The sequence below is a fragment of the Dipodomys spectabilis genome, unplaced genomic scaffold (assembly GCF_019054845.1).
Source record: "Dipodomys spectabilis isolate Male_0828 unplaced genomic scaffold, ASM1905484v1 ptg000017l, whole genome shotgun sequence".
Classification (NCBI taxonomy): domain Eukaryota; kingdom Metazoa; phylum Chordata; class Mammalia; order Rodentia; family Heteromyidae; genus Dipodomys; species Dipodomys spectabilis.
This window is the reverse complement of record NW_024870694.1, coordinates 19,846,645-19,867,009: the sequence shown is the minus strand read 5'-3', so window position 1 is coordinate 19,867,009 and position 20,365 is coordinate 19,846,645. Positions and strand designations below refer to the sequence as shown.

The window sequence follows — 20,365 nt, the reverse complement described above, 5'->3', positions numbered from 1 at the left end:
ATAATTCAGTGTCCTTTTCTCTTCTTCTGGAGTTTCTCTTAAAAGCTTCAGGGCAAATGTTTGTTTGTTTTCCCCTACCAATCCTTTCTCATTTCTTTGGCAAAGAAGGCAAGAGTGTCAGTAGTGTTTAATGGGATCAGTCATCGTGTTCAAACATCCCAAGTTCCCATCTTTTGGCCTTGAGTCTCATGGTCTAATGCTATTGTGATTGGCCCACTTCAATTCCTTCCCACAACCAAGTAGCCACTTGGAGGCACTTCACAGCTCAAAAGGACGGTCACAACTTGTGCCATCTCCACTAGCCTACCTGTCCTCCCTCATCTCTTTTCCAGGCCTGTTAAGCTCCTGTACCTCTAGTCTCTGACCCAGGCCTTCCCTGATGGACACCTTTCTTGGGCCCCTTTGTAAATCCATCATGCAGTTTTCAGCTTAATATCATTTTTTTCGGGAGACCTTTTCTGGCACTCACACTAATCATCAGATCTCCTTTCCTGGAATCTCTGTCATGCTCCAGACTTCCTCTATTACGAAATGAAAAACAAAAACAATGGTTGTATCTAAGTATTACCTGAATAGTAACTGGTAAGTTTTTATAGATAAAACTAAAATATCTGGGCGCCAATGGCTCATACCTGTAATCCTAGCTACTCAGTAGGCTGAGATCTGAGAATCTCGGTTCAAAGCCAGCCCAGGCAGGAGAGTCCATGAGACTCCTGCCTCCAAGAAACCACCAGAAAACAGGAAGTGGATCTGTGGCTCAAATGGTAGAGCGCTAGCCTTGAGCTGAAGAGCTGAGGGTCAGTGCCCAGGCCCAGAGTTCAAGCCCCTTAACCGATAAACAAAAAACACACAAAAAAACCCAAAAACTAAAATATACTACAACAAGGATGGTTATCCCTCTTGCTGGGCTGGAACAACCAGCCAAGCAAACAAGCTGAGAAAGCACACTGAGCAAGCTCAAGTCCCTGAATTCAAACTCCAAAGCTATCAAAATAAATGAAATAAAATAGAAAGTATTAAATTAATTAATTAAAATAATATAATAAAAAGGAAAAATGGTTGTTCCCAAGAAAAATGAAAAGGAATATAAGATAGTAAGGAAGGACACACATCTGCCCAGATTAAATCTAATAGTATCCCAGAGCATTTAACCAATCCCCTCATTAGCTCCCATTTGGATTTCTCAATCTCTTGGTATCTTTATGTCATCATGGTTCTTGGACAGCTAGAACTGACCCATAGATGACCCCTGAATTTTCCCAGGCCCAATTTCATGTCTCTTGAGGAAGGAAGCAATTTTCTGAAAGATGTAAGTGATTATAATGGCTATCCAGAGATATTAAACCCTGGTTGATTGATATTTTTATCCTAATACCTTGAAAGAGAGGCAATATTATTTCCATTTTACCAATCAGGACTTTAAGACTCAAATGACTTGAGGTCACACAATTATTATGTGACAGGATTTGTTGTAGGCCCCTCTAGTTCCAAACATCAAGCTTTATCATGGCCTTCTGAGATGCACACATCCTTAAAATGAAAATGTTGGGCAGACAGGACCACCAACATGCACAACTCACTGCAGAACGGCTCCTTCTCAGCGGTGTCAAAGAAGGCCATAGTCATTGGAGGATCTTTCTCCCTCAAGTAGTCTTTCCAGTTATCAGCATAATAGCCTATAAGGCAAATTAGAAGAGAATAACACATAAGTGTTATAGACCATGATACACAATTTGTCCTATGAAAGTTTGTGACTTGAACTAAGCTTCACTATCCCACAATACTGTGTAATTTGGGAAATCATGTAACCACTTAATCACAATAAAAAAATTGAAAAAAAAATAATAAAGAGTTTTTAGTGGAAATTCCAAAGAAAAAAGAAAAGAATAACATTAAGTTATGCAAGGGTTGGGAATGTGGCTTAGTGATGGAGTGCTTGCCTGTCGTGCATGAAGCCCTGGGTTCCATTCCTCAGTCCCACACAAACAGAAAAAGCCAGAAGTGGCACTGTGGCTCAAGTGGTAGAGCACTAGCCTTGAGCACAGAGAGGTTCAGGGACAGAGCCCAGGCCCCGAGTTCAAGGCCCAGGACCAGGAAAAAAAATACAAGTGTACAAAAATGTATCAACAATTACGGTAGATTCAGGGAAGAACGCAAACAGCCATAATTCCTTAGGAAGGCTAAACCAAAGTTCAACAACATAAACTGGGTAGAGTGAGGTTAAGGGGAGGGAAGTAGACAAATGAAAAGAAGGCAGAGGGGAGAATTCAGTAAAAGCAAAAAACTTAATGTATATCCTACAAAATTAGGAAAAGTGAGGGAAGGGATGGTTGGGAGGGATGAATGAGAATGCTGAGAAGAATGACATTGATCAAGATGTGTGGTATTCATCAACTGCTTTGTTGAATGGCAACTCATTTGTACTTTGAGTGCTGGAATGGCAGGTGTGTGCCACCAGGTCTGGTTCGGATTCTTTTTATAATTAGGAGACTAGAGCTGATTAGATAGCAACAAATTGATTAGACAAAACTGATTAGCCAGGTATGGTGGTGCACCTCTATAATCTCAACATATCTGAGGCAGGAGGATCATAAGGGCTAGGATGTAACAAGACTCTGTCTCACAAAAACAATTTTCTTAATAAAATAAAGCCAAGTTTATATAGACAAATACGATGTTTGGGTCTACTTTCAGATGGTCAAAAGGTTCTTTGTTCCTCAAAGGGATAAACTGCGTATTGGACTTACCCAGCAGGGGACAGGACACCTTTTGTGGTGTGCCACAGCTGACACACTTGCCGTTCCTGTAATTCCTATAGGAGTCACAAGGGTAGGCGGTGATGGCACAGCTCTTTTTCAGTGAGGCAAGGTACAGGTACACGGACCTCTGGTGGTCACACTTGAAATACTGAACGCCTTGGTTGTAAAGGGAATGGTAACAGTAGAGCAAGTAGAGCATTTAAATAGTACCGCCCCCTCTCTCTCTTTCTCCTTTCTCTCTCTCTCTCTCTCTCTCTCTCTCTCTCTCTCTCTCTCTCTCTCTCTCTCACACACACACACACACACACACACACACACACACACACACACACACACTGTATCCTGTCTCCTGCATATCAGGCACTGTGTACTTGATTCCATTTCATCCTTGTGAAACCCCACACAGCTAGATGCCCTTAAATATGATTTAATCCTTCCCTTGCCACTTAACAGTTTGAATCCTTATCTATGGGGTCTCTCTTCTTTCTTTCCTTCTTCCCTCCTTCCTTTCTTTCCTCTCTCCCTTGTCTCTCTCCCTCCTTCCCTCCCTCCCTCCTTTCTTTCTTTCATATTTAAGGGCATAATAGAAATAAAACAAAATATATATATTTGGGGGGGGGGGAGAACTCGTGGGGCCTGAACTCTGGGTCTGGGCGCTGTCCCTCAGCTCTTCAGCTCAAGGCTAGTGCTCTACCACTTGAGCCATAGTGCCACTTCCAGCTTTTTCTGCTTATGTGGTGCTGAGGAATCGAATCTAGGACCTCATGCATGCCAGGCAACCACTCTACCACTGAGCCACCTTCCCAGCCCCAAAACCAAATATATTTTAAAGACCACTAGACTAGAGGTGTAGCTCAATGGCGAGCACTTGCTTAGTATGCACAAGGCCCTGGATTTCTTTCCCAACACCACCAGAAAGAAAAACAAAAACAAAAAATGAAAGAAAAAAAAATACCTCAATTTGCTTATTTAGCAATGGAGGTGTCTTTCACTGACATCTAAAGTTTGCGCCACAGATTCACTGCATCATAATCATGTTTGATAAACTGAGTTCAGAGCCACTGTCAAGCATTTCTAGCTCCAAGTAGGCTCTGAAATCAGGATTTCAATAAACACTGTGTCTTGTGCAATCCCCAACCATTCAAAAGTCTCCATACCTGACTCACTTTGCAAGGCCACTTCACAGACTAAATAGACACCCCTGCAATGGTAGGTGGCCAAATGTCTGGCCTCAAACTCACCATCCACTGCCTCCAACTTCTCGAGTGCTGGGATCATAGGCATATGTCACTATGGCCACTTTTCAGCTTATTTTAAAAAAAGAATCTTTCAAGCCAGGCACTAGAAACTCATGCCTGTAATCTTAGCAATTCAGGAGGCTGAGATCTGAGGATTAAAGTTCAAAACCAGCCTGTGCAAGAAAGTGTGTGAGACTCATCTCCAATTAACCACTAAAAAACCAGAAATGGAACTCTGGCTCAAGTGGTAGAGCAAATAAAGCTCAGTGTCCTAGGGCCTGAGTTCAAGATCTAGGACAGGCACACACATTAAATTTTTTTTAAAGATCCTTCACTATGAAACATCACCAGTAGGCCTAATCAAGTACTATCTTAAATAGAGTATCTGCATTTCTACTCTCCCTGAATAAGGGTGTATCCTGTTCTGTTCACTGCTGAAGTTCTGAATCCTAACACGGTGTCAGGGGGAACAAGTAGCAATAAGGATTTAGTGGGATACAAGTGGGAGAGAACTTGTGAGACCCTTGGTTCAATCTCTAGAACCAAAAGGAGGAGGAGGAGGAGGAAGAGGAGGAGGAGGAGGAGGACAAGGAGGAGGAGGAGGAGGAGACAGGATTGGCAGGTGGATGAATAATCACAACTTTTAGAGTGTTCCCTTGTGTCCTGCTTCTTTTTGCACAGGGCCCTCACTAAAAGTCTCATTGTGAGTTTGTTCAGTCTGTCACTATTCAGAACTAATAATCCCAGTGACTGCAGAAAGTCAAGAGAAAGACAGTTGCTCTTATCACTGCCAAATTTTTCACTTATAGTCGAAAGTCAGAATGTCAGCACTCAACAGAGGGGAGGTCATTACTAGATGTTGGAAGTCACTGAAAATACAACTGCTCAGTGATGCTCCAACATCCTTTCTGAGACTGGTGCTGTCAATGGCAATGTTTTAACACACCCCCACAAAACAACAACAACTCATATCCTTTATTGTGTGAAATAATGGTGATGATGCATGTGTCTTCTGTGGTTGTAAATTTGGGGATGGGTTGTAGCACAGTGATAGAGTACTTGCCTAATAGTTGTGAGGTTCTGGATTCGATGTCCAGCACCATTCATCCACAAAAAGAAAGGAAAGAAAAGAAAAAGTTAACTGTACCTTCCTGGTTAATGTTAACATTTTAGAAAAGTCAGCTGTACTGTTGCACATCTGTAATCAGCTACTTGGGAGACTGAGGCAGGAAGATTAAAATTCAAGGCCAGCCTGTCCAATTTAGCAAGACTCTGCCTCACGTAAACAAAAAAACAAAACCCAGAAATTTATAAAGGTTATGCTACTGGTATAGACAAACCAGAAACGATATTGTATATAACATCATACCAGGTACCAGGTGCTTTATACAACATGTTGCTAACCCTCACAATCTTTTAAGTTCAGTGGTATTATTCCCCTTTATAGATGGGAAACTGAGGCATTGTGCTAATAAGTAGAAAGGCAGGAATTTTAAAGCCACCTCTTTGTAACTTTAACACCCATGTTTACTGCCGCTAAGATTCTCACAATACCCAACCAGCAGCATTAACCTCTCCTATGAACTTGTTAGAAAGGCCAATTCTAATTTAATTATGGCAGTAAGGTCTCCAAAAATCTGTTTTAAAAGCTTTGCACATGATTCTTATACTGTTACAGTTTGAGAACCACAGCTTTGCTACAGAGTAAAAGATGACGGTACTATGAGAACAGGGTAGGAGATAGCATTCTAATTAGATGTGTGTGTGTGTGTGTGTGTGTGTGTGTATGCGCATTGCTACTGGGACTTGAGCTAAGGGCCTGAGCACTTTGATCAAGGCTGGTGTTCTACCACTTGAGGCACATTCCACTTCCAGCTTTTTGGTGGTTAATTGGAGATAAAGGTCTCATGGACTTTGCTGCCTCATCTGGCTTAGGACTCTAATGGTCAGATCTCAGCTTCCTGAGTAGCTGGGAGTAGGTGTGAGTCACAGGTGCCCAGGTTTAGACTTTCAATTAGGGACTAACTCTGAGGTTTACTAAGAAGCCGTCTCTTCTTGTTGCCCTGGATTGGACTATGGGATGAGATCAACTTGTGCTTCGTCAGAAGCCCATCAGCAGATGTATTATGTGAACACAGTCTGCGTGGTGAGTCTGCAATGATCATCCACCATATTGAGGACCAAGGAACTAGAATCAACCCCTATGGAAGGACGGGAGGGACTCAAAATTTCTCCAAGGATGCTGGGCACCAGTGGTTCATGCCTTTAATCCTAACTATTCAGGAGTCTGAGACCCCAACATCATGGGTCAAAACCAGCCTGGACAGACCAATCAGAAAAACTATTATCACCAATTAACCACCAACAAGCTAGAAGTGGAGCTGTGGCTGAGGTGATAGAGTGGCACCCTTGAGAGGAAAATCTAAGGGACAACATCCAGGACTGGAATTTAAGCTCCTGTACTGGCACAAAAACTAAAATAATACTAATTCTCTGCGGAGGGATAGAGGGTGCAGCTCACTGGTACAGCGCATGCTTAGTATGTGTGAGGTCCTAGGGTGTCACGTGAAACAGGAGACTGAGGAGCAGGATGATGGGTGGCAGAAGAGTTGGACATAAAGAGATGCCACTGTCTTTTTTTTTTTAAAGACAGATGGGTGGCAGTGGCTCACACCTGCAATCCTAGCTATTCAGGAGTCGGAGATCTGAGGATCACAGTTTAAAGACAGCTTGGGCACAAAAGTCCTTATCTCCAGTAAACTACCATAAAAGCTGGAAGTGGTGCTGTTGCTCAAGTGGTAGAGCACAAGCCTTGAACAAAAGAAGATCAGGAACTGTGCCCAGGCCCTGAGTTCAAGCCCTAGTGCCAGCCCCATCCTGACACACAGGATGGGTTTGAACACTCATGAAACAATATGGGGGGGGGGCTGGGAAGGTGGCTCAGTGGTAGAGCGCTTGCCTTGCATGCGTGAGGCCCTGGGTTCGATTCCTCAGCACCACATAAGAAAAAAGCCGAAGCCGGGCGCTGGTGGCTCACGCCTGTAATCCTAGCTACTCAGGAGGCTGAGATCTGAGGATTGTGGCTCAAAGCCAGCCCGGGCAGGAGAGACTGTGACACTCCTATCTCCAAAAAACCACCAGAAAACCGGAAGTGGCGCTGTAGCTCAAGTGGTAGAGCGCTCGCCTTGAGCTGAAGAGCTGAGGGACAGCGCCCAGGCCCAGAGTTCAAACCCCACGACCGACAAAAAAATAAATAAATAAATAAAAATAAAAACTACCTCATTGGCCAGGCATTGGTGGCTCACACCTGTAATCCTAGCTACTCAGGAGGCTGAGATCTGAGGATTACAGTTCAAAGCTAGCCTGGACAGGAAAGCCTGTGAGACTCTTATCTCCAATTAATCACAGAAAAAGCCAGAAGTGGTGCTGTGGCCCAAGTGGTAAAATACTGGGCTTGAGCAAATGGAGCTCGGAGACAGTGCCCAGGCCCAGAATTTTGCCTAGAGCTGGCAAAACAAACAAGCACGCACGCACACATACGCACACACATGCACACACACACACAAAGCTATCCCTTATAGAATGTCAAATTTTTACATATGCCCTTGTCAAAACACTATTTTACAAAATATAAAGTATCTGCACTTACCTCCAAATATTGTTTTGGGACAGCCAGGTTGATCCAATCCTCCATTTGGGTAGAAATCTATGTTTCCTAATGGCTCCTTATAGCCCAGGGCTAGAAGAGAAACACTGTACTTTTGTACTGCTTGGAACTTTTCACCTTCATAGTAGGCATGAGGAAATGGAGATATGGCTCAAGTGGTAGAGAGCTAGCCTTGAGCAAAAAATCTAAACAAAAGAATGTTGATGAACACACAAGCTTGTCTACATCTTCAGAATTCTCCAACAGCTGTCTCGAGTGCATTTCAACTTCTCCCTGATTAGTCATCCGTTTTTAAGCCTGAAGAGCTTATTACTTATTTGTGCGAAGTGCCTTATGCTATGAGACCATTCACAATATCATCTTTTAGACACAGCCCAAGGAATCAACAAAGTAATTTTTTTCTTTTTTCTTTTCTTTTTAAAATTTTGTCTGTTCATTTGGTTTCAAGTTATAAAGTGTGTCTCTTCCTGTTCTACTCAAGCCCAGGGCTAGAAGATGAATCTTACTAGTAACGTTAACACCATTTTCTTTTTCTCTATTTGGAGGAGTTGATATGCAACTGCAGTTCATCCGCACTGTAAATACATGTATTTAAAAAAAAAAAAAATCTAAACAAGGGCTGGGAAGATGGCTCAGTGGTAGAGTGCTTGCTTTGCATGCATGAGGCCCTGGGTTCCATTCCTCAGCACCACATAAGCAGAAAAAGCCAGAAGTGGCGCTGTGGCTCAAGTGGTAGATTGCTAGCCTTGAGCTGAAGAGCTGAGGGACAGCACCCAGGCCCAGAGTTCAGGCCCATGACCAACAACAACAACACAAAAATCTAAACAAAAGCACAAACCCCTAAATTCAAGCCCCAGTACTGTCACCAAAAACTCAATAAATTTAATACACACACACACACAAAGTGTGTGTGTGTGTGTGTGTGTGTGTGTGTGTGTGTGTTTCAACTTATTGGAAGTGGTAGAACACTAAGTGGTGCTCAAAATGGTATAGTATCAGCCTTGAACACAAAAGCTCTGTGACAGTACCCAGGCCCTGAGTTAAAGGCCCAAGTCTAGGAAAAAGATAAAATAAAATTGGAATCCAGGATGATAAAAATGAATGGAGGGGTTAGGAAGGTGGCTCAGTGGTAGAGGGCTTGCCTTGCATGCATGAGGTCCTAGGTTCCATTCCTCAGCACCACATAAGCAGAAAAAGCTGGAAGTGGTGCTGTGTCTCACATGGTAGAGCACCTTGAGCTAAAGAGTTGAGAGACAGTGCCCAGGCCCAGCGTTCAGGCTCATGACCAACAAAAAAAAAGAAAAAAAAGAATGGAAACACTTGTAGAAAATGAGGTTCTCAAAATTATATGTAGGAGCCTTTAACTACTATTACTTGCATGAGGAATGGGAAATATTTCTCTTTTTTTCCCAATTCTTCCTAACTCAATCCTGTTATATTAAAATAAATCCTGCTAAAACTTAAAAAAAAAAAAAAAACACCTATATTTAGGCTGGGCGCTAGTGGCTCACACCATTCATCCTAGCTACTCAGGGGTAAGCTAAAATTTGAGATTAGCCATTCAAAGCCAGCCAGGGCAGGTAAGTCTGTGAGACTCATCTCCAATTAACTACCATCCAAAAGCCAAAAGTGGATCTATGACTCAAGTGGAACACTAGCCTGGAGCAAAAAAACTCAGGGACAGTGCATAGGCCCTGGGATCAAGCCCTAGGACTGTACCAAAAAAAAAAAAGGAAAAAAAACGAGTAGAACCTAAAATCCAAGTTCACATTTGACCACCTTTGTACTCTTCCTTTCAAAATTCATTTTCCAAGAATAAAAAGTAAATTGCTTTATTCCTTCAAGCATAAAAATAGCACAAGGTATTATATACTTTTGCAAGCCCATTGTACCATGCAGCTGTTTCAAAGAGAGGCCTTTCTTCTCAAGGGCCACACCAGAGTGCCCACAACAGATAGTCAGGTTTTGAATTTCTTTGGTTTGGTTTTGTTTCTGGTGGTGCTGGAGCATCCTGAGCTACATTCCCAGCTCTGGGTCAAGGGGACTTTAAGTCCAGGCACCAGGTCAGTGCCTTATAATTTTATTGCTTATAATTCTAGCTACTCAGGAGGCTGAGATCTGAGGATCCTCATTTGAGCAGATAAATTGGAGAGATTCTTTCCAGTTATTCAGAAAAAAAAATTGACAGTGAAGCTGTAGTTCAACTGGTATAGTGCAATCCTTGAGCAAAAAAAGCTAAGTGAAAGCATGAAGCCCTGAGTTCAAGCCCTAATATACACACACACACACACACACACACACACACATTTTTCAGGTGGTCATGTCATAAAGAGAGAACACACCATTAAGTGAACCTCTCTGTGGCACTTCCTCCCTCCTTCCCCAGTTTCTACTCCAGCTCTTCTCCCAGACCTCTGGGTATAGTGGATTCTTGTATCCAAACCCAGATACGAGTCAGTGTCCTAAGAGGTAGAAATGGCCTTGGAAGATCCTCAGAGAAACAGGGTCACTGGTGGAGAAACACAGTACCTGAACTTACCTTTCAGCTTAAGGAACTAACAAGAACTAAGACACTAGGAAATCACATACTCCTAACCCAGTTTCCCCTAAGGAAACATTTATTCAGAGTGAGAAATCTTGCCCTTAATTCAGCATTATGATTACTTTATTTGTTTGTTTATTCAGTGCCAATCCTGGGGCTTGAACTCAGGGCCTGGGTGATGTCACTGAGCTTTTTTGCTCACTTTACCGCTTCAATCCATGGCTCCACTTCTGGTTCTTTTGAAGAGTAATTAATTGGAGAGACTGTACATTCCTGCCCAGGCTGGCTTCAGATCTCAGCCTCCTAAGTAGTTAGGATTATGGGGTGAGCCACCAGTGCCTGGTTTATGATCACTTAAAAGTAAGAGATGATGGAAAGTCATCCCCACTCCTGTCTGAGATGCTGGCAGGCCCTGTACTACCTCACCTTCCCTTCCCCATTGCTGCGGATTTGGAACCCTTCCCTGAAGGAGAAGAGGGCATGTGGAGGAACTTGCTCTGCTCTGCTGATGATTCCCCAGGGGAGACTCTGGGAGCAGCACCACTGACCCACAAGGACAGGAATGTTACCATCAATGTCAGAGTGGATGACGTCCACGAACTTCGCATCGCTGGGGTCTAATCTGTCCTGAGGAGGTCTCCCATTGAATAAAGGGCCCGCAGGGTCCAGACCTGGAAGGAAAACAGAGTGGCTTGGCAGCCCCACGCCATGAGTCACCGCACAGGCCTTTGATCCCTCCAGGTGAGTCGCTTACAGGCTGCAGGGCACCCTCCGGTGAGCAAGCACCCACATTCCTATCCTGCTTTTTTAGGGTTCCTGTCCACAGCCCTGTGGCTCTTTCCCACAGTGCAGCCCTGGCAGTGCTCCTGAGAACAGCATGCAGACTCCAGGAGAGCTCATTGGGCAAAAAGCAGGGCAGATGCTAGATTCCCCTTTACCCATTTTAGATGCTCTAGAAACGCCACTCAGCCCCCTCCTCTTCTGGTTATGAATCACTCTTTTATGGCTTCTGCTTCATTCATAGGTTAGGTCATTTGACCCACATTGCAGACAGAGGCAGAGTAGCTGTTAGGATTCCCATTTTACAGATGGTTGAACTGAGGTTCAGGGAGCTCAAGCCTCTCAGTCAAAGCCTAGCCTCAAATGGTATCACATGGAGCTCTTGCTATCATGGAACTGAGTTGAGTCAGCTCAGCAGAAAAGGGGGAAACTTGTTGATCAGGCCAAGGACATAGCCCAGTGTGGAAAAGGATGTGACTCCCTGCAGATATAGGCGATTGAACCCATCCCACAATGCCTGAGCTAATTCCTTGTCCTTGGTCAATGTTAATTGAACATCACTCACCATTGCTACAAAGCCATTGGAAAAGAGGAGTTCTTTTTTTTTGGGGGGGAGGGGGGGTCTGGTCGTGGGGCCTGAACTCTGGGCCTGGGCACTGTCCCTCAGCTCTTCAGCTCAAGGCTAGTGCTCTACCACTTGAGCCACAGGGCCACTTCTGGCTTTTTTCTTTTCTGCTTATGTGGTGCTGAGGAATCGAACCCAGGGCGTCATGCATGCAAGGCAAATGCTCAACCACTGAGCCACATTCCCAGCCCCAAAGAGGAGTTCTTATGATGCTGTAGTCACAAAGAACTTTAAGGAAAAAGTCAGAGCTCTGTATATAACCTTTATAATAACAATTAAAAAAAAAAACAGGGCTGGGCACAGGTGGCTCATATCCTCATACCTGTAATCCTAGCTACTCAGAAGGCTAAGATCTGAGGATCACAGTTCAAAGCCAGCCCATGCAGGAAAGTCTGTGAGACTCTTATCTCCAGTAAATCACCAGAAAACCAGAAGTGGCACTGTGGATCAAGTGGTAGAGCACCTTGAGATGAAGAGCTTAGGGACTGTGCCCAGGCCCAGAGTTCAAGCCTCATGACTGACAAAAATAAAATAAAATAACAGGAATGTTTAAAAAAAAAAAAAAAAAAGGCAGAGGCTAGAAAGGCTTCACTTACCAGATGCCTATGATGGGTAAAGCCATCATGAGACAATGTCATCTCCTTTGAGTTTTTATCCATGAATATAACTGCCCAGTAGAACAGTTTTGTTTTTGTTTTTTTTTTTGCTTGTGTGTGTGTATACTGGGACTTGAACTCAAGGCTTCATGTTCTCACTTGGCTTTTTTACTCAAGGCTGGTGCTTTATCGCTTGAGCCACACCCCCTCTTCTTAGCTCTTTGCTGGTGAACTGGAGATAAGTATCTCACAGACTTTTCTGCTCACACTGGCTCCGAGCCTTGATCCTCAGATCTCAGCCTCTTGAGTAGTTAAGTCTACAGGTGTGAGCCACCAGCACCTGGCTCTAGTAGAATCTCTGTATGAGCATTGTTTGGCTTTCGTACTGAACTCTGGATAGAAGTTAGGCATTTATGCATGCAAAACATGTCTCCACCACTTTGCACCACTTGAGGGTCATATGACAAATAATAAATGTCATCTTCTGTTCCTAAAGTTACATATAAAACAGAAGAGAAAGCATGTTTCCCTCAAGGTTGCTGCTTTGAGCTTCAGTCTCACCATTCCTCCTCTCCCTGTGCTCATCTGCTTCCCACAGGCAGTTTTTTTCTCTTTTCTTTGCTCACCTCCACCCAACATCCCCAGCCTGTCTTCTGTCCACTCCCAATTGAAACTTGTGTGGGAGGAGATGGGCCCAATACCCTGGCACTCAAGTGCCTAGCACAGGATTTCCTCAACACAACAGGGTCAACTCCACACCTCACAAGCCTCCTCATCCTCACAGCATTTCCTGTTTAAGAAAATAAACAATGAAAGCTGTGTGTCAGTGGCTCATGCCTATAATCCTAGCTACTCAGGAGACTGAGACCTGAGGATTGCAGTTCAAAGCCAGCTCAGGAAAAAAAGTCCATGAGACTCTAGGAATTCTCTAATGTCCAGTTAATCACCAAAAAGCTGCAAGTGGAGCTATAACTCAAGTGGTAAAGTGCTAGCCTTTAGCAAGAAAGTTCATGGACATTACCCAGAGAAAGGAAGGAAGGAAGGAAGGAAGGAAGGAAGGAAGGAAGGAAGAAAGGGAGAGAAAGAAAAAAGGAAGAAAGAAAGAAAGGAAGGAAGGAAAGGGAAGGGAGGAAGGAAAAGAAAGGAAGAAAGAAAGGAAGAAAGAAAGAGAAAATTAAAAAGAAAATATGGAGCCAGGCACTGGTGGCTCATGCCTGTAATCCTAGCTACTTAGGAGGCTGAGATCTGAGGATTATGGTTCGAAGCCAGCAAAGGCAGGAAAGTCCTCAAGACTCTTATCTCCAATTAATCACCAGAAAACCAGAAGTGGTGGTAGCTCAAAGTCGTAGAGCACTAACCTTGAGTGAAAAGGCTCAAGAACAGTGCCTAGGTCCTGAGTTCAAGTCCCACAACCACCACCACCAACAACAAAAGGACTAAGGCTTGGGAGTCAGATGGTTGAACAATAGCGTAGTGAAGCCCTGAGTTCAAACCCAATACCATTAAAAAAAAAGATATAGAGATTCCTGGGCTGGGATTATAGCTCAGTGGTAGAATACTTGCTTAGCATGAATGAGGTCCTGGATTAGAGCCTCAGCACCACAATTAAGTACTTAATTAAATGAGAAATAGAACCAGGACAATTAGAAGGAGGGGAAATGGAAGAGATGAAGCAGCCATTTGAGGCCTAGATAATACCAAGTATAGCTACTTAAATGTGGGAGTTGTGGCAATGGGGAGCAGGCTACATCCCCAACCCATCATGTCCAGTGAGCCTACCCAGTTGGAGAGGCGAAGAGAGGGGAAATGCTTGACTCCTGAAGCTGCTCTTGATCAATAACAGCTCTTAGATTGCTCTTAGAGCTGTGATTAACCTTGGGACTCAGGAAGGATGAGGTGTGAAGAGCACACAGAGGTAGAACATTGAGCTGGGGTTCAGCAGCTGAATCCAGGCCACGGAACAAGTTACTTGTGTAAGAAAATAAAAAGAGCAGAAAGGGAGAATACAACAGACCAACAGGTTTTATTTAGGAGGAAAACCTGGGAATAGCAACCAAGTCTCCTTCCGCCTGGCTGAAGGAGAAATGGTGCACCTCCCTTATAACTAGGGCCTATTTAGCATGAAGTCAGGGGGTGAGAGGGAGGCTGGGTGGGTGAGCAGTGTTATTTTTGATTAAGGAGTTTCAAGGTTTCAACAGCATCTGTGTTCATCAGGTGTCAGCCTCAGACATGGCCTTGGTCTCGGGCTCTCTTTCAAGACCACTGGGTGTGTTTGTTCAGGGGAAAGGGGAAGGGAGATAGTTTAGTGGGGTTGACAGCAAGGACACTTGTAAGATACGGCTGTCAGGGGGACATCAGTGCTTTCAGTGCTCTCAGGGCCTAGAGTAGGAGGAAGGTTGGCTTCGGCATGCTCCTGGTCAGAGGCCAGAAAACAGTACAGTTCGCTTTCACAGCAGTTTGGAGAACAGGTTTCTTGTGAGATGTAGGGTTGTAAGTAGGCCAGGAAAAGGCCTTTGCTCATCTTCTCCCAAACTCTAGTCAGAGATATGAGATTCATGTCTTGAGATCTAGCATGATAGGGGGTTTCACCATATGAACCATCCATTTCTTCCAATTAAGACTTCTCCCTCTTCTTCCACTTACTCTGCTGTCTCTCTCTATCTCTCTCTGTCTCTGTCTCTTAGAATTGGTCTGTTTCTTTTTTAAAAATTTTATTTTATTGTAAAGATGCTGTACAGAGGGGTTTGGGCCTATTTCTAAGCCCTGCACTAGGAAAAGTCCCAGCACCAGAAGAGAACTCCCAACAGATGAGGACAGAGGCAAACACAAACAATGAGTTCCTTCTCCTCAGAAGACAAAGCTTTAAAAAGCAAAGCAAGCAAACAAACAGTGTCTTGCCATGTAGCCCAGGCTGGCCTCAAACTTGTGACTTCTGATCTTCTTGCCTCACTCTCCTCAGTGCTGAGATTAGAGACATTTTTAAATGTTCAGTGCTTTCTAGAATATAGAAATAATGCACCTTGAAACTTGAAAAGCATTTTTGCTTCCCTAGGAAAGCAGGTAAATAAGATGAGGCACCCTCGGCTCACACCTGTAATCCTAGCTACTCAGGAGGCTGAGATCTGAGGATCTCAGTTCAAAGCCAGCCCAGGCAGGAAAGTCCAAGAGACTCTTATTTCCAATAAACCACTAGAAAACCAGAAGTGGCACTGTGGCTCAAGTGGTAAAGTGCTCGCCTTGAGCTGAAGAGCGCAGGGACAGTGCCCAAGCCCAGAGTTCAAGCCCCACGACCGACAAAAAAAAAAAAAAAGATGAGGCAACTCTGGCCTTGAATTAAAACGAGAAAAATCATGTAGGACTCCATATACCCAGATTAGAGGACTAGATGGAGAAACCATCCTCTGTGTGTATATGTGTATATGAGAGAGAAAAAGACAGAGGCAGAGACAGGGAGACAGAGGGAGACTTTTGCACATTTAAATAGCCCCTTCAGATTAGGACCCGAATTATGGTTTGTTTGAATAACTTATATTCCATTCATATACATTTCTACCTTCTATATTCTCTGGATTTGAAAGGCTCCCTGAGCCTGAGAATGGATTCTGGGAACAGTGATAGAAAGTCCTTTTGTCTGAGAGAGCCGCCCTCTGCCCTCTAAGTATCTATGGAAAGTTCCGAAGCTCCAGGCAAGAGATCACAGGAAGGAAGTGTGTCTCTTTGAGGTTTGACTGGCTGCATTTCTGAGTGTTTTCATTCTGTGTTGACTGGAAAGTTGATATCTAGAGAATAAGGCCCAGCCATCAAAATTCCCATCTCCTTTTCCTACCACAAGATTCTGCTGTGTCTGGGGACTGCAGCGTGCTAGTTACACCAGCCAGGCCATCCTGGGTTCACTGAAAGGAAGCAAACTCTTTGTTCTAGGACTACAGATCAAATGTCCCCAAGGGACATTGCTGCTTTTCTAGCCATAAGAGAAATAAGGTCCATCACCATTCTTTTCTATGGCACATACAATTTGCAAATATGTCACGTGCATTATATCTGAGTTCAATAGGTACCGATGGCTCATATCTGTAATCATAGCTACATAGGAGGCTGAGATCATGGTTTAAAGCCAGCCCAAGCAAGAAAGTCCATGAGACTCATCTTCAACTAGCCACCAAAAAAGCTGATAATGGAGCTGTGGCTAAAGTGAGAGAGTGCTATCCTTGAGCAAAATAGTTCAGAGGCAGTGCCTAGCCTGAATTCAAGTCCCAGGACTGGCACAAAAATTAATTAATATTAATAATAATAATACTCTGAGGTCAACAATATTTGATCCTCCTTTACAAGAAGAGGACCCATGCTCAAGAGGTTCAATATTTGGAAGTGCTGTCTTGGATTGCTTTTATAATGCTCCCCCAGCTAAACAGCTCCCCAGGCCCGCCCACCAGAGCCTCACCTGTAATTCTCCCCAGCTGCCCGTCATACATTTCTCCAACAAATCCAGATATGTGGGCTCCCAGACTTACTCCAATCATATAAATGTTGTCAAGAGAACCTCCTTCCACCTGGAATTTCAAAAAGTCTATCATTATAAAGTATCTACATTTGAGAAATCTCTGATCTGTTCACATTGGGGAAATATCCCTAAGTACTACACATTTATGTCTCATTTAAATGTCACACCAGGCCTGCGGGGAGAGTTCAGTGATGGAATCCTTGTCTAGGCCCTGGGTTCAATCCCAGCAACACACACACACACACACACACACACACACACACACACACACACACACACACACACACACCTGCATCACAGTATGCCACAATACCTCTGTAATAGGAAATACTATTCTTTTGCTTTTAAGATGAAGAAACAGAGGCCCAGAGTTAGTGTCATCTAGTTGAGGTCAGACAGTTGAGGAGGGAGCAGAGCAGGAATCTAACCAACCCACTCAACCCCACACAGTGCTTATGGTGTCCCCATCACATTTATTTCCCCTTCCTTCCTTCCTTCCTTCCTTCCTTCCTTCCTTCCTTCCTTCCTTCCTTCCTTCCTTCCTTCCTTCCTTCCTTCCTTTCTTCCTTCCTTCCTTCCTTCCTTCTTCCCTTACTTCTTTCTTCTTTCTTCTGGGGCTTGAACTCAGAGCCTGGTCATTTTCCTTTGTTTGTTTGTTTTTTTCCTCAAAGCTAATTCTCTACCACTTGAGCCACAGCTCTACTTGTGATTTTTTTTTTGCTAGTTGACTGAAAATAAGGGTCTCATAGACTTTTCTGCATGGGTTGGCTTTGAACCACAATCTTTGGATCTCAGCCTTCTAAGTAGCTAGGAGTACAGACATGAGCTACTAGTGCCTGGCTTCTGTCCATGTCCATCACATTTCTGGTATAAACCACTCTGAGCTATCTTTAAAGCCTTACAAATGGGTGACAAGTTTGACAATACATCCCAATGAATTCCTTTATCTTCATCCTAGCTCAGTTTATGCAGTTTATAGAGAGGGAGGAAAGAAGAAAGAAAGGAGGGGGGGGGGGTGACCACACTGTCCATAGGCTACTATGAGTTTGTCCTGAGCTATTCCAAGAATCTCTTTCTAGGGCTGTAAAACTCATGTCACTCCAGCTACATGGCCACCAAACCTGACTCTGAAATAGTCAGGGTTTTGTCACTTCTTTGTTATTGTTAAAAGGGGCAATTTGTGTGATAGATCACTAAATAAAATATAAGGTTTCCCCTTTACTATCTCCTAAAGACATAAATCATCTCATGGGACCATATGTCCCTTCGTTATGGTCTTGGAGAATCTGGACACTAAACAGGTAGTAAAAGGATTAGGTATAGACATGAAAGAAACTTGAAGCATTAAACCAGGAAACCCACCCAGAGCCTCTCCTACTCAATAAATACCATTTTTGAATTACAAAAGGATCTCCCTTTCTCAAGACACTGTCATCATCTGTGGGAAAACAATCATAAGTAATATGTAAAGCTCCAACATCTACAAGGACAATGTTGTTTACTTAACTCAGTGTCTTGGGCAGTGTACAACCTGCATAACATACCTATGGGCCTTACCTGCAATCCCTTCCAGACCTTTCCTGGGTCTTATTCAGATTTACAAAATATTAACTATATATCTCTTGGTTTTAAACTTCCAGGTAACTGACCAGTTTCATTTTGATCTCAAATCATCTAATAGAACTCTTTCTTACCAACATCTTGTCGATAAATTCCTTCAAGATGAGAGCTACTTTTCTGGTCCTACTAGAGGCGTGTGTGTATATTACAGTTGTAGCTCCTCGATTCCAATCAACAACAACCACGTTCATGTCTTCTACAAGGAGCAAACCCTGTACTAAGTCCTCCATCCACACTGGAGGAGAGCCTGTTGGCCTGAATCCATGGACAATGAAGGTAGTTTTCTTGGTTACATTCAAGTTCCCAAAAGCTGTGGAATTGATGACTTGTGCACAGCTCAGGTTTTTCTTTGTGTAGAGCATTAACTTCACATTTAGTCCTGTGCCAACCACAGCACTGTGGAAACTCAGCTTGGTGAACGAAGGGCATGTCTCATCTGTGTCTGAAAATAAAAAATTAGAATGAATCACACAGCTGGGCACCAGTGGCTCATGCCTGTAATCTTAGTTCATGAGGAGTCTGAGAATCTCGGGATCTGGGTTTGAAGCCAGCCCAGGCAAAAAAAAGTCCGTATAATTTTTATCTCCAATGAACTAGCAAAAAAAGATGTGGAGCTGTGACTCAAATGGTAGAGCAACCGCCTTGAGCAAGAAAAGCCATGTAAAAGTGTGAGGAGTTTAAGCTCTAGTATCAGCAAAATAAACAAAAAACAGCAATCACAACAGAAATAGAGAAAAGAATGCCCTGGGAAACACCTTTCCTGACTTCCTCCATGAGAACATGGGGACCATTTCTTCCTGTCTCCTATTCTCAATGACTCTCTACTTCAATACCCCAAACTTCTTCCTTCTTAATTCTGAGCCTCAGAGTAACCCATGTCTGAGGGTCTTTGTCCATCCATACCTCCAGTGCTTTCCTGTATGCAGTTATTTGAAACTTCTTTTTTTTTTTTTTCTTTGGTCGGCCGTGGGGCTTGAACTCTGGGCCTGGGCGCTGTCCTTCAGCTCTTCAGCTCAAGGCGAGCGCTCTGCCACTTGAGCTACAGCACCACTTCTGGTTTTCTGGTGGTTTATTGGAGATAGGAGTCTCACAGTCTCTCCTGCCAGGGCTGGCTTTGAACTGCGATCCCCATCTCAGCCTCCTGAGTAGCTAGGATTACAGGCGTGAGCCACCAGCGCCCGGCTATTTGAAACTTCTTGCAAAGGCCTTTGTACTTAAGAATGAGCAAAGTTTCAAAATAGAGTGAGAAAAAATGCATAATTGAATGGTTAAGACATCCAAGGAGATTTTAAAATCCCTCACTCTAAGCGGGGCACTGAGGCCTCATGCCTATATTCCCTGTTACTTAGGAGGCTGATATCTGAGGATCGAGATTAGAAGCCAGCCCCAGGAGTCAAATCTGAGAGACTTTTATTGCCAATTACCTAGCAAGAAGCTGAAAGTGGAGGTATCGCTCAAGTAGTAGAGGACCCACCACTTGAGTGAAAAACTCAAGAGTGCAAGGCCTTGAGTTTAAGCCCTGGTACCAGCACAAAAGAAAACAAAATTAAAAAATCACTCTAGCAGAAAGGTGTTTTGTATTGACTTCCAACTTCCTGCATTTGTGTCTCCTCTGCACACCATGTAGAGGTATGGGGAAGCATCTGCCATGTAAAGAACTCCACCTCCCTTGGCGTTCTTCACTTGCACTTCTGGTAGGCTGCTTGCTACAATCTGACAGAGAAGGTGCATTGAAACTGGTCTGGTGTTTGTGGAGCATGTCCCAGAGCAAATAAATGACTATTGAATTAGTCATCCTGTTAAATAGAACGTATCAGGGAGGTTTGGAGCCTCTAGGTCTCAGTCATCAATAAAGCTAGGCTTTGTTCCTGTCATGCAACTGATTCATCAGGTGGCCTTGGAGAAATCTTGTCACCTTTCCCCAGCTACCATCTGCCCAAGGGAGGAATGTGGAGAGATTACTTCTGAATGAGGTCATATTGTCAAAGAGAACATCCTTTTCTCAAGAAAACTACTTAATTGAATATGGGCAACGCT

General features: G+C 43.7%; 1 protein-coding gene across 1 annotated transcript in view; it reads right to left on the bottom strand.

The window, feature by feature from the left end:
* Liph (lipase H) overlaps nt 1-20,365 on the bottom strand; it is a 42,669-nt gene that overhangs the window by 7,563 nt on the left and 14,741 nt on the right. Inside the window, exons 2-7 of the mRNA XM_042668578.1 lie at nt 18,403-18,770; nt 16,649-16,757; nt 10,776-10,877; nt 7,647-7,736; nt 2,748-2,915; nt 1,581-1,676 (exon numbers count right to left, since the gene is read on the bottom strand). Coding sequence (XP_042524512.1) covers nt 1,581-1,676; nt 2,748-2,915; nt 7,647-7,736; nt 10,776-10,877; nt 16,649-16,757; nt 18,403-18,770 — 933 coding nt within the window. The remainder of the gene's footprint in view (nt 1-1,580; nt 1,677-2,747; nt 2,916-7,646; nt 7,737-10,775; nt 10,878-16,648; nt 16,758-18,402; nt 18,771-20,365) is intronic.